An 18,099-nucleotide genomic window follows, 5' to 3' on the forward strand; every position below is an offset into this window, starting at 1 on the left:
TTCTACAATTGTTTGTTGCAGTGTTTTGAAAATCTTTTGTGTGTTTTTTAAAAATAAACTTTTGTTTTGGAATAATTTTAGATTTATAGAAAATTTGCAAAGATATAAAGAATTCCCATACATTCCTCATTCAGTTTCATTATCATGGTACATTTATCAAAACTAAGAAACCAGTATTGGTATGTTGTTATTAATGTACCAGGTTTTATTTGGCTTTCACCAGTTTTCCCATTAATGTCCTTTTTCTGTCCAAGTATCTAGTTCAGGAGACCACATTACATTTAGTTGTCATGTCTCTTTAGTCTCCTCTGATCTGTGGCAGTTTCTGTCCTTGCTTTTTGTAACCTTCATAATTTGGGGTATGGTCAGGTATTTTGGAGAATGTCCCTCAAATTGGGTTTGTCTGATGTTTTTCTCACAGTTAGATTGAGGTTAGGAGTTTTGGAAAGAATGCCACAGTGGTGGAGTGCCCTTTTTATCACTTCCTTTTAGTGGGTGCATGGTAGCCACATGACATCAATAGCGATGTTAACCTCAATCACGTGAGCAAGGTAGTGTTTGCCAGGCTTCTCCACTATTTCCCCCCTTCTGTACTCTGTTCTCCAGAAGTGAATTACTGAGTTCAGCTTACATTCAAAAGGGAACCAGTGGGAGGATATCTACCTATATTATTTGGACTTTTTCTGTAAAGAAGGTTCATTTCATCTCCCCATTATTCAACCATTTTATTTTTATTATTTTTTTAATATATATTTTATTGATTTTTTACAGAGAGGAAGGAAGAGGGATAGAGAGTTAGAAACATCAATGAGAGAGAAACATCGATCAGCTGCCTCTTGCACACCTCCTACTGGGGATGTGCCCGCAACCAAGTTACGTGCCCTTGACCGGAATCGAACCTGGGACCTTTCAGTCCGCAGGCTGATGCTCTATTCACTGAGCCAAACCGGTTTTGGCCTCAACCATTTATTTTTATCAGTATGGACTTAATGTGTATTTTATACTCTGGATTGTAATCCAGTAGTATGTTATTTATTTTATTACTTAAATTGTTCCATTCTTTAGCCATTGGGAATTTGTTCAGGTGTCCCTTTGACATGCCCCCGTTTTATTTCTGAATCCCCTGTTCTTGATACTGCAGGTTGCTCCAGGCTCATCTTATGTCTATTTTCCCTGCCCAACACTAGAATCAGCCATTTCTCCAAGGAGCCCTGGCTGCTTTTTGTGTAGAGTAGTATGTGAAAACCAAGATCTGACTGCTAGAAGTGCTTGCTGTTACTGGGTGTCATTGCTTCCAGACCTTAGCAGACAGAGCTAGGTAATGCATGTATAGTAATTTATGTATACACACATACCTCTATTTTGCTGTTTCCATCGGTATGTATCTGTGTATATGAACATATATTTATATATACAGATTTATAAATATGAGTTCATACTGATGTAACTGACTCTAATCCAGTAGTACTTTTCCTTCTTACTTATCTATCACTTCCCTTTAGAAATTTAGAAATCTGTCATTCACCATCTACCATCCATTTTGTTCATCCCAATATACAAGTAATACAGTTTAAGAATTTAAAAATTCAGAAATGAGAAACAAATTTACCAACTGGAGAGTAGCATTTCTTTGGTTATTACCCTTATAGTTTAATCAAAATACAGTTTTCAACATAAAGGGTCAGCTCCCTGTTCCCCCTCCCTACAGTGCTGTTATGTCATACAAAATAAAATAGTTAGACTCACTGTCATAGCCTGCGGTCTGTCCTGGAGTCTCCTGGCATCCTGGGTAGTTTTTCCCTTTCATAGTTTACTTATATTGATGTTTGATCTTTAGGATGGTGTACAGCTCTTTGAGGTTTGACAAATGCAGTCATTCATCCACTGCCCTAGTACTGTATAGAACAGTTCCATCACCCTAAAATTTCCACTAAAAGTTCCTTTTTAGACCATTGTAGCCCCTCCACCAGTCCCTTGTAATTACTGTTCTCTTTTCTGTCCCTATAGTTTTGCCTTTTCCAGATGTCACATGAATGAAGTCATCCAATATATAGCCTTTTGGGTCTGACTTCTTGCAAAATGCATTTAATATTTATTAATGTTCTTGCATGGACCAGTACTTTATTCCTTCTTGTCACTGAGTAATATTCCATTGTATGGGTGTATTACAGATATCTTGGTTACTCCTAGTTTTTAGTGATTGTGAATAAAGTTGTAATAAACATTTGTGTATAGCTTTTATGTATACATAGTTTTCAGTTTACTTGGGTAAATATCCAGCAATTGCTGGGTTGAATGGTGAGACTATATTTAATTTTATAAGAAACTGTCAAATGTCTTCTAAAGTGGCTGTATATTGTTTTACATTACAGCAAAGAATAAGGATTCCTATTGCTCCATATCCTTGCCAGCATTTTGGTATTGTCAGTGTTTTGGATTTTAGGTGTGTAAGTTGTATTCAATTTTAATTGCTCTATTATCTTTTTAGTTATACCTCTGTGAAATTTTCTTTAGTGTTTGGTCTAAGGATCACAACATGTATCTTTAACTTATAGCTTACTGAGAGTTATCATTGTACTATTTCACATAAAATATAAGAGCCTTACAACACTGTAGTTCCACTTACCTTTTGTTCTTTTTGCTAATGTTGTCATACATATTACATAAAAAATGATATAAGTCCCATAATACAATGTTACAATTTTTACTTTGCAGTTTTATATATATATCCTATATAATAAAATCCTAATATGCAAATCGACCAAACGACAGAATGACCAGCCACTAAGATGCGCACTGACTACCAGGGGGCGGATGCTCAATGCAGGAGCTGCCCCCAGCCCTCATACCCCCACTAGCAGTGGCAGCAGGGGGTGGGGCTGGCAAACAGGTGGCGCCAGCCTGCCAGCCAAGGCGGGTACCAGCGGGGGTCCCCCCGATTACCCCGCTGGTCTCCCCGCAGATCGGCCCTGATTGCCAACCAGGCCTAGGGACCCTACCCATGCATGAATGTCGTGGACTGGGCCTCTAGTATATAAATATACTAGTGTTCTGATGCACAGATTTGTGCACAATGAAAAGAAATTAAATAGAAGGTGGCTGGCGGGGTGGGACTGGGCCAAACAGGCCGGACACGCCCTGGAGCCAACCTTCCATGGTCCCTCTCTGGTTGGCTGCACCTGGGGTGGTGCTGTGGCTCGAAGGGTATCTGCGGAGTGAGCGGGGTCCTTCCGGCAGGTGGGGTTCCTCGGCCTGGCCTGCAGAAATCAGGCCGAAACCGGCTCTCCGACATCCCCCGAGGGGTCCTGGATTGCGAGAGGGAGGTTCTCGGGTGATTCACTCTGGAATTGGGCTCCCTCCTCTCTGGTTCCAGGGTGCGTCACCCAGGAACCACCGCTGCCAAGTCACCGCAGCTCGGCAGCTCCTGTGTTGATTGTCTGCTTCCTGGTGGTGTGTGTGTCATACCTATCAGATGGCTGGACGGTTGCTTAGCCTTTTATATATATAGATGCTATGTTTTTGTTGATTTTAGTGAGAGGAAGGGGGGAGAGAGAGAAAAACATTGATGAAAGAGAAAACATCATCAGCTGCTTCCTGCATGCCCCCTACTGGGGTTCAAACCCACAGCCCAAGCATGTGCCCTGATCAGAAATCAAAATGGTGACCTCTCGGTGCATGGGAGGACACTCGACCAACAGCCACACCGGCCAGGGCTACAGTTATATTTTTTAAAGTTACTAAGAAAACAAAAGAAAAAAATGTATAGTTGTTAATATGTACTCACATATTTACCATTTCTGGTGCTCTCCCTTCTTTCTAAAGAACTGCTTTTAACATTCCTTCAGCGCCAGTCCAGTGGCACCACATTTTCTCAGTTTTTGTTGATAGAAAATGTCTTTTTCACCTTTATATTTTTAAAATGTTACTTAAGAAATAATTGTTGACTCACAAGAACTTGAAAAAATATTACAGTGTGTTACAGTGTATCCCTTCCCCAACTTGCCTCAATGATAATCTTATATAACCATAGTACATTATCAAAATAAGGACATTGACATTGACATGATTCTATTAATGAATTTAGAGACCTTTTTCTTGCCTTTATTTCTGAAGGGTAGTTTCACTGACATGACTGCCTATTGACCCACAAGCTCTATCTGGGTAATCAGAGGCTCCTTATTCCCTCCCTTGTCCTTGGAATTTATGTCACATTTATTCTTCCCATACTAGCAGCCAATACAAAGATGTAGTCTAGAGAGAGTAAGGTGTTGAGACCAGCTTGGCTGAATATGTGACTGAAAGTTAAAGCTTCTATATAAACTTTAAAGATTCTGGCAGGCAGGTGCCCAAGACCAGCCTTATATGTAAGTCCCCTTGCTTATTAAAACTCTAATCTGGAGTGGTCTTCCTCTTTGGTCTCTTCTTGTCCTCTGCATACAGAGGCCAATTTTACATTTCACCTAGGGAACTTCTGAGGTTGCAGTATCATACCTGGAACTCTGGTTGACAGTACCAGAGTTCTGACAGTTTTGCCAGCCCTTTAAAGATGTTTCATCGTTTTCTGGTCTCCACTGTTTCTGATTAGAAGTCAACACTCAGTCCTCATTTCTTATATGATTACCTCCCTCACCCCCTCCCCCCGCCGCCCCAACACACACACACACACACACACACACACACACACACACACACACACACACAGTACTATATTTTTTTTTCTGGCAGCTTTCAAGATTTTCTTCTTGTCTTTTGTTTTTAGCAGTTTGACTATGATGCACCTAGATGTGGTTTTCTTTGTGTTTATCCTGCTTTGGGTTTGTTGCACTTTCTGGACCTATGAGTTTATGTTTTTCACATTTGGGAAGTATTTGGCTATTTTTTCTTCAATTGTTTTGTTTTTTTTTTTCCTTGAGCCACTCTTCTTGAATTACACTATTATTCTACCACTTGATATTCTCCCACAGATCTCTGAAGTCTTGTTTATTTTTCTATCATTTTTCTCTATGATTAAGATGGGACAATTTCTGTTATCTGTTTTCAAGTTCATTGACTCTTTGATCTGCCATCTCCAGTCTATTTGGCCCATACAATGAATTTTTCATTTAAGCTAGTTCATTGTATTTCAACTCTAGAATGTTCATTTGAAAGTTTCTATTTTTCTGCTGATATCTCCTATCTGTGCACTCATTAAGAGACATTTTTGTCTTTCTTGAGACTATCCTATATAATAAAGAGGTAATATGCAAATTGACCATCACTCCAACACACAAGATGGCCGCCCCCATATGGTCAAAGATGGCCTCCACAAGATGGCTGGCAGGGGAGGGCAGTTGTGGGCGATCAGGCCGGCAGGGGAGGGCAGTTGGGTGGTGACCAGGCCTGCAGGGGAGGGCAGTTAGGGACGACCAGGCTGGCAGGGGAGGGCAGTTAGGGGTGATCAGGCCAGCAGGGGAGGGCAGTTAGGGGCAATCGGGCTGGTAGGCAAGCAGTTAGGCGTGGATCAGGCTGGCAGGGGAATGGTTCGGGGGTGATCAGGCTGGTAGGCAGAAGCGGTTAGGGGCTGATCAGGCAGGCAGGCAGGCGAGTGGTTGGGAGCCAACAGTCCTGGATTGTGAGAGGGATGTCCCACTGGGATCGGGCCTAAATGTGCAGTCGGACATCCCTCAAGGGGTCCTAGATTGGAAAGGGTGCAGGCTGGGCAGAGGGGACCCCCCCCCCACCATGCACGAATTTTGTGCACCGGGCCTCTAGTTTAAAATAGTGCTTTAAAGTCCTGTCTGCTAATTGCATATTTAGGTCACATCAGGATTGGTTTCTAATAATAGCTTCTTCTTGAGTTTGATCCCATTTTCTGTTTCTTTGCATGTTTGGTCATTTTCTTTTATTATTATTCATTAATTTATTCCCTCCGCCCCCATTTTTAAATATTTTTTAAATTACAGTTGACATACATTATTATATTAGTTTCAGGTGTGTACCCCAGGGATTAGCCATTACATAATTTAGTAAGTGATCATCTCAATAAATCTCACACCCATCTGACACCATTGATACTAATGAGGATATTATTGCCTATATTCCCTATGCTGTACTTTACATCCCCATGACCATTCTGTAACAACCAATTTGTACGTCTTAATCCCTTCATCTTTTTCACCCCTTTCCCAACTCCTATCTGGCAACCATCAAAATGTTCTCTATCAATGAGTCTGTTTCTGGTCCATTTGTTCATTGATGTTGTTTTTTAGATTCAACTGTTGATAGATATGTATTTCTTGCCATTTTATTGCTCATATTTTTGATCTTTCTCTTCCTCCTCCTCCTTCCTTTTCTTCTTCCTCTCCCTCTTCTGCAAGCAGGCCCTTTAGCATTTCATATAATATTAGTTTGGTGTTGAAGAACTCCTTTAACTGTTTATTGTGTGGGAAGTTCTTTATCTGTCCTTTGATTCTAAATGATAGCTTTGGCCCTAGCCAGTTCGGCTTAGTGGGTTAAGAGTCAGCCTGGGGACTGAAGGTTCCTAGGTTTGGTTCCAGTCAAGGATACATACCTTGGTTGCAAGCTTGATCCCTGGCCCTGGTTGGGGTGTGTGCAGGAGGCAACCAATCAATGTGTCTTTCTCCCAATGATGCTTCTTGTTCTCTGTCTCCCGCTCCCTTCCACTATCTCTAAAAATCAGTGGAAAATGTCCTCGAGTGATGATTAACAAAACAAACAAGCAAATAAAATAAATGATAGCTTTGCTGGGTAGAGTAATCTTGATTGTAGGTCCTTGCTTTTCATCACTTTGAATATTTCTTGCCAATCCTGTCTGGCCTGCAAAGTTTCTGTTGAGAAATCAGCTGACAGTCTTATGGGAGCTTCCTTGTGGTAAGTAACTGCTTTTCTCTTGCTGCTTTTAAGATTATTTCTTTGGCCTGGCCAGTGTGGCTCAGTTGGTTGAGCGTCGTCCCATGTACTGAGGGGTTGCTGGTTCAATTCCCGATTAGGGCACATACCCAGGTTGTGTGTTTGGGGTATGCCAGAGGCAACCAGTTGATTTCTCTCTCTCCTTCCCTTCTCTCTCTCAAATCAATAGAAATATATATTTTTAAAAAACACAAAAAGATTCTCTCTTTGTGCATTTTAATTATGATGTGTCTTGGTGGAGGCCTCTTGGGGTTTATCTTGTTTGAGACTCTGTGCTTCCTGACTTGTATGTCTGTTTCATTCACCAAGTTAGGGAAGTTTTCTATCGTTAGTTTTTCAGATAGGTTTTCAATTTCCTGCTCTCTCTTTTCTCCTTCCAGCATCCTCATGATGTGAATGTTGGTATGCTTGAAGTTGTCCCAGAGGCTCCTTACACTAACCTCATTTTAAAAAAATTCTTTGATTTTAGCTGTTCTGATTAGGGTTTTTCACTTCCTTATATTCCAAATTGCTGATTTGATTCTCGGTTTCATCTGTTCTACTGTTGATTCTCTGTAAGTTATTCTTTATTTCAGTTAGTGTATCCTTCATTTCTGACTGGTCCTTTCTTATGCTGTTGAGGTTCTCACTAAGTTCATTGAGCATCCTTATAACCAGTGTTTTGAACTCTGTATCTAATAGATTCCTTGCCTCCATTTTGTTGATAGTTGTTTTTGTTTGTTTGTTTGTTTTCCTGGAGGTTTGTTCTTTTCTTTCATTTGGGACATGTTTCTTTGTCGCTTCATTTTGGCAGCCTCCCTGTGTTTGTTTCTATGTATTAAGTAGAGGTGCTGCGTCTCCCAGGCTTGGTAGAGTGGCCTTGGTAGTAGTTGTTCTGTAGGGTCCAGTGGCGCAATCTCCCCAATCACCCAAACTGGGCTCTCAAGGTGGGCCCCCTTTGTGGGTTGTGTACACTCTCCTCTTGTAGTTAAGCCTTGATTGCTATTGAGACGTCAATGGGAGGGATTTGCCCCCAGGCCGATCAGTTGCAAGGACTGGCTGCAACCGCTGACCACTGACCACTGACCTCCGACCATTGTGGAGGATCAGCTGTGCCATAGGCCCACTCCACAGAGCAGAACTTACTTCAGTGTGGCTCTTGTGTCTGCTCAGTCAAACTTGTATGTGTTGATTGTGGAAGTGGTTGGGTAGTGATGTTTTGATGTGGTCTGAGGCTGTGGGGCCTCCTGGGAGGTGTAGGCCAAGGTCAGCTACTGCCTGTGTTCTGCCTGGGGCCACCCAGCATGAGCCACAGAGCAGTCTGCAGATAGCGGCTACTTGTGCTGGGCTTGAAGGTGCCCAGGTGCTGCCAAGCTGTGAACCAAGACTGGCTGCTGCTAGTGCCAGGCCTGGGGCAACTTGGCCATAGGTATGGGGCACACTGAGGCTAGATGCTCCTCCTTTTACAGATTTTAGGAAAATCTTTTCCATTTGTATGTAACAGCCACTGGAAACAGCTTGGATGGACCTGACAGTTGCACCAGGTGCAAACAGTGTGAGCCAGGTTGATAGAATCTCAGATATGGCACCTGCCTGCTGGCTCTGTTGGGGGAGGGTTCATCAAAGGAGTAATGGCCTCTGCCAGCACCTCTATCTGGCAGAATGCTGCCCCTCCAGCTCTTGCCCTAATGCTGGACAATTTAGTTCCTCCCCATGTGTCCCTGGTCCCTATTAAACTGCTGCCCCAGTGCTGGAGCTCAGAAGGAATGAGTCTAAGTCCATGCATGGGCTATTTTAGAGCAACTGCCTGGGACTCCAGCAGCCCGCTGTCTCCCTCAGTTTCAATTCCCTCTGGTTTTTACAGCCAGAAGTTATGGGGACTTTTCTTCCTGGCACTGGAACCCTGGGCTGGAGGGGCCTAGTGTGGGGCTGGGACCCCTGGCTCCTTGGGGACCACCACTGTGGAGATATTCCTTTTGATTTTCTCCTCTCCTCCTACCAGTCTCGATGTGGCTTCTTTAATTCCCTAGTTGAAGGACTTTCATTCAGCCAGATTTCAGGCAGTTTGGAATGGTGGTTGTTCAGTTGTAGTTTTGATGGCTGCATTTACCTATGCCACCATCTTGTCCAGAAGTCTCCCATTTTCTTTAACATGTTCTGGACATTATGAATGAAAAATTGTAGAGACTTTCAATCCTGTTATTCCTCTGAAGTGTGTTGATTTTTTTTTAAATATATTTTATTCATATTTTACAGAGAGGAAGGGAGAGGGATAGAGAGTTAGAAACATCGATGAGAGAGAAACATCGATCAGCTGCCTCCTGCACACCTCCCACTGAGGATGTGCCCGCAACCAAGGTACATGCCCTTGACCGGAATCGAACCCGGGACCTTTCAGTCCGCAGGCCGACGCTCTATCCACTGAGCCAAACCGGCTTTGGCAGAAGTGTGTTGATTTTTATTCTAACAGTTAACTTGGCTGTTTTGTGTCTTCTTTACAGTGGGCAGCAGCTAAAATTTCTGCTCAGTTCTTTTAATTCCTAGCTGCTGCCTTTTCATTGGGTCCAATGGGGTTTCCCTGCTCAAGCACAGTTTAGCAGCTAGTCAAGGATTTGGGGGCAGTTTATGTGTAGATTTTGGAGGGGGGGGGTCATCCCTTTTGCAGCTCCCCCCTTTCAGGATTTTCAGCTATTCTTTCCAGTTTGCACTGACACCTCAAGCCAGTAACCCTGTGGCTTTCTGCCTCTATGAACTGTGCAGATTTGGAAGTACCCTCTGGCCAAAAGCCTCACAAATCTCTTTTCACAGATAGATTTTCATCCCGAATCTACTTGCTTTTGGTCACTCTCCCATGCCTTCAAATACTTGCGAATACTTGAATTTTGATATGTTGTCTACACTTTATAATTGCTGTCTGAGGGTAGATTAGTCTGCCCAAGTTCCTCTGCTGTGACTGGAACCCACCATTCTACCTTATAAGGTCTAAGGCATTATCTTCTGTCCCTGAAACTACCATTAAAATTCAAGGCTCTAGCCCCGCTGGTGTGGCTTAGTGGTGGACTGTCATCCCATGCACCTAGAGGTGGCTGGTTTGAGTCCCCATCAGGGCACATGGCTGGAGTGGTTGCAGGCTCTGTCCCCACTAGGGGGCATGCAGGAAGCAGCTGATCAACACTTCTCTCTCTCTCCATCCTCTCTCTAAAAATATCAATAAAAACATATTTTTAAAAAGTTCTGGGCTCTATTTTCTCATATTCCCAGGTATCCTTAGGGTGGCTGTGGTTTTGGTTTGGGTTACTGCTTCTGTTTGAAGCTCACTGTGTATAGGCTCTTTGATAGCAGGAGGATTTTCCAGAATGCTGATTTGCCATAAAGCCAGAAGTAGAATTTTGTTAAAAGTATATTTTTATTGATCTCAGAGAGGAAGGGAGTGGGAGAGAGAGTAAGAAACATCATTGATGAGAGCGAATTATCATTCGGCTGCCTACTGCACACCCCTACTAGGGGTCGAGCCACAAACCAGCCATGTGCCCTGACCAGGAATCGAACTGTGACCTCCTGGTTCATAGGTTGACACTCAACCACTGAGCCATGCTGGCTGGGCAGAAGTAGAATTTTTGTAACCACGACTGTAAAGATTTTCCCTGCTATATTGAGTTGTTTTCTCTTTTCTACGTTTTTGGATCCAAAACTTAGAACTCTCTCTGACCTAGTGTTTTACTGGTGTCTAATTTGTCTCTATCTCTCCTAGTAATTTTTCTCTATTTCTCATTCTTGTTTTTTCCTAGATTTGTCTTTTTAATTCCCTTTTTCATCTTTTCTTTCTGATTATTCATTCTTTCATCATCTTTTCTAGTTTTGTTTTGGTCCACTGAAAATGAATATTTCTATAACAGAATTAGAAAAGCTCATAAGGTTATTACCCTAATTCTCATGATCTATAAAAGAGAACTGATGCCCAGATGATTTAACAATTTACCTGAGTCATTCAGCTTATCTGATAAAGCTGGGGTTAGAACCCTGGGCTGCTGATTCTCTAGTCCCAAGCTTTACCAACAACGACAAGGAGTTCTCTTGCAGTTTTCTTTTTAATTTTTAATTTATTTAGGGATTGGTTTATTATTCATATGTCCTTTGTCTGTATGACCCTATTAGTGTTGATTCTCTTAAGTACTCATTCCCCAAGGCAAAAATCAGTCATTTCCTTGGTACTCTAGAAGACCATGCATGCTTCTAAGGATGGAGATGGTGCTGTTCATAGTAAGCTTCCCTTCCTCGAAGCCTTCTATTACTCATCCTACACCCCGACTCCACCCTTAGGGAAGCCTTAGGAAATAGGGGAGCCTGCTACCCCAGGTAGTTCATTGACCCTTAGCATACATGTTACAACTTTAAGTAGCTACATACTAGGTGTCAGGGTCTCATAGTTAGTGAGAGTCCTTGAGGCCAGGAATTCACTTTCTATCTAGTGAAGACAAACAGTAAATGATAAGTATCAGTGCTACTAGATAAGTATTAAAAGAGGATTTTCAAGGTGCCTTGGAGGGTGTGGACAGGGAATACTTCCTAGAGGATGTGATATCTGAGCCTAGTCTTTAGTTGTGTCAGCTTCCAGCCAAGAGAAGGAAAGGAAGGGTGTTTAAGGAAGAGGACTATATATACACAAGCAAAGTCATAAGGATATGGAAGTGGTCGTAGTGTTAGGGGAACAGCACTAAGTGTGAGTGGAGTTTACGTCGTGGACTAACGGGTAAGCAGGGCCTGGGCACAGAAGGCCTTGGAAGCATTTCTGAGCATCTTGTTCATCACACTAGAGACAAAGGGGAGCCTCTGAAGGACTAACAGCAGCATTTCCTCTCTTAGACAGACGGTGGTGATGGCAGTAATCTGAAACATTTCATAGGCATCGTGTGGAAGTAGAGAGACCAGGTACAAGGCTGTTGCGGTAGATCAGGCTATAGGGTGAAGTCTGTGCCCTGGCAGTGATGTTAAGAATGGAGAAGAAGAGGTGGAGAAGTGTTTAGGGTATATGACGGCAGGATTTGGTGACTGGTTGTAGAGAGGCAGAGATACTGGATTTGGCACCAAGGAAAGGCATTGGTGGCCTGAAGGAGAGCTAACTTTGTGGCATAGTGAAGCAAAAGCCAAGTTCTAATGTGTTAAGGAGTGAATGACAAGTGAGGAAGTACAGACCGCGAATGCAGGCTCTTCTAAGAAGTTTATGTAAGAGGACAGAGTGATGCATAGTATTAGAAGGGAGTTGACGTTCACTCCTTGAAACTCACTTCTGTATTGGCTTTTATGACACCCTACCCCTCATTCTTTTCTCTTATCATTTCTTCTTGGCCACCTTTAAGCTTTCTTTCCTCTGTGCATGTTTCTCAGGGCTCCATCCATAACCCTTAGCTGTTTTCGTTCTCACTTCATGTGCTCTCTCTGGCCTAATCTTACCTAGCCACACCTTCATTATGTACATGATTCCCAAATCTATATTTGCAGTTCATTCTGGTGTATCTAGCTGTGTATTGTGTTTCTCTATTGATGTGCACTTAAGGTATCTTAAATGAATATATTCAAAACAAATCATCAGCTTCCCCTACTCTAAACCTTTTCCTTCTCTTGTCTTCTACCCAGGTTAGTAGTATCCTCATTCATCTGGAATTATTAACCTGTGGGTCAAACTTAGCTCTTTCTTCTTTGCTTTTATGTACCCAGTCAGTCCCTAAGTCCTACTGTGTCTTCTTTCTCTCTCCCTCTTCTTTGCCATTACTTTCATTACCTGTTGTCTGTACCACTGCAGTAACTTTCCTGCTCTGATCTACTCCAAAGTGTTCTCTCTCTTTTTTAAAAATATGTTTTTATTGATTTTTAGAGAGGAAGGGGGAGAGAGATAGAAACATCGATGAGAAGGGAACATCATCAATTGGCTGCCTCCTGCACATACTCCCACCGGGGTTCGAGCCCACAACCCCAGCATGTGCCCTGATCAGAAATTGAACTGAACTGGCAACCTTTTGGTTCCCAGGTCGACGCTCAACTGCTGAGCCACACCGGCTGGGGTAGAGTGTTCTCTTTGAAATGCATTTTATGCTCCTGCTTTAAATCAGTTCCTACTGGATGAAACCTAAGCTTTTCACTGTGGCCTATAAAGCTGATTATGATTTTGCCTCTGCCTATCTTTCTGACTTTGTCTTGTGCTATTCCCTTTGTCATAGTTTAAGCTCCAGCCATACTAGTTTGCCTTTGGGTCCCTGCACGTAGCAGGCTATTTCTCATTTTTGTGCCTTTGCTCTTATTGCTCAAGCTGTGCTTGTCTGGAAATACCCTCCCAACACTTCTGGCTCTCCCAAACTCCAACCCTCTGGTTAATTCTGTCTTTTAGACTTAGCTTAGGGACTACCTCCAAGAAGCCTTTCCTGACTATATCCATCTACCTCCCAAGCTGGGTAAGATCTCAGTTCTGTTTCTGTGATACCCAATATATACTTTTACCATAGTTTATGCTTTTAATTTTAATTATTTGTTTAAAAGTCAATCTCCTATGAGTTCATCAGGACAAGTGCTGTGCTCTACTCATTTTCATGACACAGTGCCTAGTATGTAAAGAATTCACTAAATGTTTTTGTAATGAATGGATAAAGTATAAGATGTAGATATCACGTGAGAGTGAGTTGGGCCTTTAGAAAGTGGTAAATGTTTGGAACAGTTGATAAAGCCTGGGAAGAGTCTGAACAAGGACTAAAACAGGATGAATTTTAAGTTTTGCCCTTTTGATTCTATTGCATGTATCTTAAGTATTTCTCATGCCTTATTTTCTTCCTTATTCATTAATTGTGAACTCTTTTTTTTTTTTTCAAAAGTAAGTGTCCAATTCAGGATTCTGGCTGATTGATATCTCTTGATTGCAGATCCAATGGATTTGAACAGAAGCGCTTTGCCCGGCTTGCCAGCAAGAAGGCAGTGGAGGAACTTGCCTACAAGTGGAGTGTTGAAGATATGTAACTTTTCTGAGGCTGTGGGGGCCCCTGGGGGTTGTGGTAATGGACACAGACCAGCCAGATGTCTAGCCGTAAAAGCTGTCTATGCTAATAATCAGGGCCCACACACACCAGCAACTCTGAATGCTAGTTTTGACCACTTGAGAAAAACTTCACCATTTGAAAAGAAGAATATCTGAAACCTGATGTTTGGACTGAGGCACCTGTAATTTCTCAGGTGTGCCAGCATTGGTGGTTGTTGCTGGCTTTCAGAAGAAACATTGATTTCTAGTGTCCCAGGGTTTGTTCTTGGTTAGGTTTTTTAATAAATATACATTTATTTTTTTAAAATCACTTTCTGAACTGGGTATTCTGTTTCTGGGAAGGATACAAGCTAATAATATTGAACCCCCAGGGATCATGGAGGGTAACGGTTGGATTTTTCATATACCTGCTATATAGAAAGCAGGATAGTAGCTGTAAAACGCCTCCTAACTGGGTTTCGCTTTCTGTGGTTTCAGTTAATGCATGGTCAGCCATGTCTGAAAATATTAAATGGAAAATTCCAGAAATAGTAAGTTTTAAGTTGCCCATCGTTTTGAGTAGCATGATGAAATCTTGCTCTGTCCCACTCCATCCTGCCCAGGATCTGAATCATCCCTTTGCCCAACATCTCCATGCTGTATATGTTACCCACCCATTAGTCACTTGGTAGCCATCTGGGTTATCAGATTGACTGTTGTGGTATCTCAGTGCTTGTGTTCAAGTAACCCTTATTTTACTTACTGATGACTCCAAAGCGCAAGAGTAATGGTGCTGGTAGTTTGGATATGCCAAAGAAGCTGTAAAGCGCTTCCTTTAAATGAAAGGGTATGTATGTACAGGAAAAAACATGGTATATATAGGGTTCAGTACTATCTGTGATTCCAGGTATCCACTGGGGGTGTTGGAATGCATTCCCTGTAGATAAGGGGGGACTACTGTATCAGTGAAAACTTTCACAGTGATAGAGCTTTCCTCTTGGAAAACAAGAGGGCTAAACTGGATTTAAGAATAGACATGGCTATTGAGAGACATGATAAAGGTAGTTTCACAAATTAGTGGGGAAAAGATGGATAATGGTGCTCAGAATCCCCATTTCAAAACATATAAAACAACCACAAATACCACAATGATTAAAGACCTAAATGAAAGGTAAAATCCTAGAGCAAATTAGAAAAAACAGAGAATGTCTTTGTGACCTTGGGGTGAGGATAGATTTGTTAAGATCCCTAAAACACATGAGATTTGATAGCTTTAACTACTTCATAATTAAAGATTTTTAGTTAACAAGGCAAGGCTACAGATGGGTTGCGTTTAGAAGAAAATATTTGCAGTGTCTAAACTGACAAGGGATTGCATTATATAGGGATTGAATATAGAAATAACTACTGCAAATTGGGAAGAAAAAAATGTGCAAAGAATTTGAATAGGTAAAATCTTAAAGGGAAAACCAGAATGGCTAATAAGTATGTTACCTCATCAGTAACTAGAGAAATGCAAATGAAAACATGAATGGGTTTCTATTAGTTTGGCCAAAACAACAAGAGACTGAACTTATGGGGAATGAAAACTCATGGGAGTTTCAGCTGGTTCATTCATTCTGGAGAACAAATGGGCAACACTTAATTGAACTAAATAATATCTGGATACAGTATAGAATAGTTTTTAAGAATGTATGTTGAGCCAAAACCGGTTTGGCTCAGTGGATAGAGCGTCGGCCTGCAGACTGAAAGGTCCCAGGTTCGATTCCGGTCAAGGGCACGTAACTTGGTTGCGGGCACATCCCCAGTAGGAGGTGTGCAGGAGGCAGCTGATCGATGTTTCTCTCTCATCGATGTTTCTAACTCTCTATCCCTCTTCCTTCCTCTCTGTAAAAAATCAATAAAATATATTAAAAAAAAAAAAAAAAAAGAATGTATGTTGGCACTATACTGCCTGAGTTTGAATCTGTAAGTGTGTGACCTTGAGTCAATTTCTCTGTGCCTTAGTTTCTTCACTGTGAAATGGAGATAATAGTAATTAACTCAGGTTTATTGTGAGCTGAGAATAGTGCCTGACACATAGTACATGTCACAGAATTGTTGGTTGTTATTATCATTGACTTCCTTATCAAGTGTTCATAGCCATCTTCCATGATGGCCCCCAATGGTCCCTGATTCAAGTATTTAAGCCCTGTGTTGTACCCTTCCACCACAGAGGTGTGTAATGATAGGATGTATGGAAAATGTGTGACTTTTGAGTCTAAGTTATAAAAGACATAGAAACCTCTGCCTTGAGGACACTCAAGCAGCCCATCAGAGAGGCCCATGTGGAGAAGAACTGAGCCTCTCACCAATAGGCACCACCAAGTTACCAACCATTTAAGTGAACTTTGGGATTGGATCTTCTAGCTTCATTCAAGCCTTAAAAAAAAAAAAAAAAAAAGAAAAGAAAAGGAAAAAAAGAGCCCTGGCATGTGTGGCTCAGTTGGTTGAGCATCATCCAGTGCACCAAAATGTCACCATGTAGTGGTTCAATCTCTAATCAGGGTGTGTGCAGGAGACAACCTATAGATGTTTCTCTCTCATAACAGTGTTTCTGTCTTTCCCTCTCTCTCCCTCCCTCTCTAAAAAAAATCAGTAATAACATATTTAAAAGAAAAAAAAAGATGTGTGAGGCCATGATCAGCAGTGTGACCACAGCCTCCATGAGATACACTGAGCCAGAATCATCCAGGTCCAAATTCTTTTTTTTTTTTTTTTAGGTTTTTTTTTTTTTATTTTTAAATATATCTCATTGATTTTTTACAGAGAGGAAGGGAGAGGGATAGAGAGTTAGAAACATCGATGAGAGAGAAACATCGATCAGCTGCCTCCTGCACACCTCCCACTGGGTTTGTGCCCGCAACCAAGGTACATGCCCTTGACCGGAATCGAACCCGGGACCCTTCAGTCCGCAGGCCGACGCTCTATCCACTGAGCCAAACTGGTTTTGGCCAGGTCCAAATTCTTAATCCAAAGAAACTGTGAGATTATAGGTGTTTATTATTTCACTAGTAGCCCTGCGCACAGATTCGTGCGCCAGTAGCTCGCTGCCACGCTCCAGTAGCTCTCCACCTGCTGCTCTGCCCTCCTGTAGCTCCCCCAACCCCTACTCCCTCCGCCCCCCCCCCATAGCTTGCTGCCTTGCCCCCTCCTGTAGCTGTCTGCTGCCCACTTGTAGCCAGTAGCTCACTGCCGCCCTCCTGTAGCTCACTGCCGCCCTCCTGTAGCTCCCTCCGCTGCCCTGTCCCCCCCATAGCTTGCTGCCCTGCCCCCTCCTGTAGCTCTCTGCTGCCTGCTTGTAGCTTGCTGCCCCACGCTCCTGCTGATCTGTGATCCAGTTGTTATGCGGTTGGTCATTACGCTTCACGGCGTAATGGCCATTTGCATATTACATCTTTATTATATAGGATTAAAAACAGCTTTATTGAGATACTAGAGGCCTGGTGCACAAATTTGTGCATGGGTGGAGTCCCTTGGCCTGGCCTATGGGGCGGGGCCCGGCTGGGGGAAGGGGCTGTTGGCCGGCTGGCCCCACCCCTGATCGGTGGGGGGGAAATTGGAGGTGGGGCCAGCCAGGGGGAGGAGCCACGGGAGGTTGGGGGGGCCAATTGGGGCCAGATTGGACCAGTTGGCCACCACAGTGCGTGTCATAGTGACCGGTTGTTCCGCTGTTCAGTTGCTGGGCTTTTATATATATAGACTAGAGGCCCGGTGCACGAAATTCATGCACGGGCGGGGGGGGTCCCCCTCAGCCCAGCCTCTACCCTCTCCAATCCGGGACCCCTTGGGGGTTGTCCTACTGGCGGTTGGACATCCCTCTTACAATCCAGGACCACTGGCTTCTAACTGCTCGCCTGCCTGCCTGATTGCACCTATCTGCCCCCCCTGCTGGCCTGGTCACCCCCAACCGCCCCCCCTGCAGGCGTAGTTGCCCCCAACTGTCCCCCCCCCTCGCTGGCCTGGTTGCCTCTTAGTGCCCCTCCACCGGCCTGGTCGCCCCTCACTGCCCCCCTCTGCTGGTCTGGTCGCCCCTCACTGCCTCCCCTGCCGGTCTGGTCGCCCCCAACTGCCCCACCTGCTGGCCTGGTCGCCCCACGCAGTCTGTTCAGTCGTCTGTTCAGTTGTTTTGGATGTGATGGTTGCTTAGCCTTTTATATGTATAGGTAATT

At 43.2% G+C, this 18,099-nt stretch overlaps 1 protein-coding gene across 1 annotated transcript in view; it reads left to right on the forward strand.

Moving 5' to 3' along the window:
• Positions 1–14,219, forward strand: part of BUD13 (BUD13 homolog) — a 32,267-nt gene extending 18,048 nt beyond the window's left edge. The window contains exon 10 of the mRNA XM_080688609.1: positions 13,797–14,219. Within this exon, the coding sequence (XP_080544735.1) occupies positions 13,797–13,890 (94 nt within the window). The 3' untranslated portion in view covers positions 13,891–14,219. The remainder of the gene's footprint in view (positions 1–13,796) is intronic.
• The last annotated feature ends 3,880 nt before the right edge of the window (positions 14,220–18,099 follow it).

This window comes from Plecotus auritus (genome assembly GCF_963455305.1).
Source record: "Plecotus auritus genome assembly, chromosome: 9".
Classification (NCBI taxonomy): Eukaryota; Metazoa; Chordata; class Mammalia; order Chiroptera; family Vespertilionidae; genus Plecotus; species Plecotus auritus.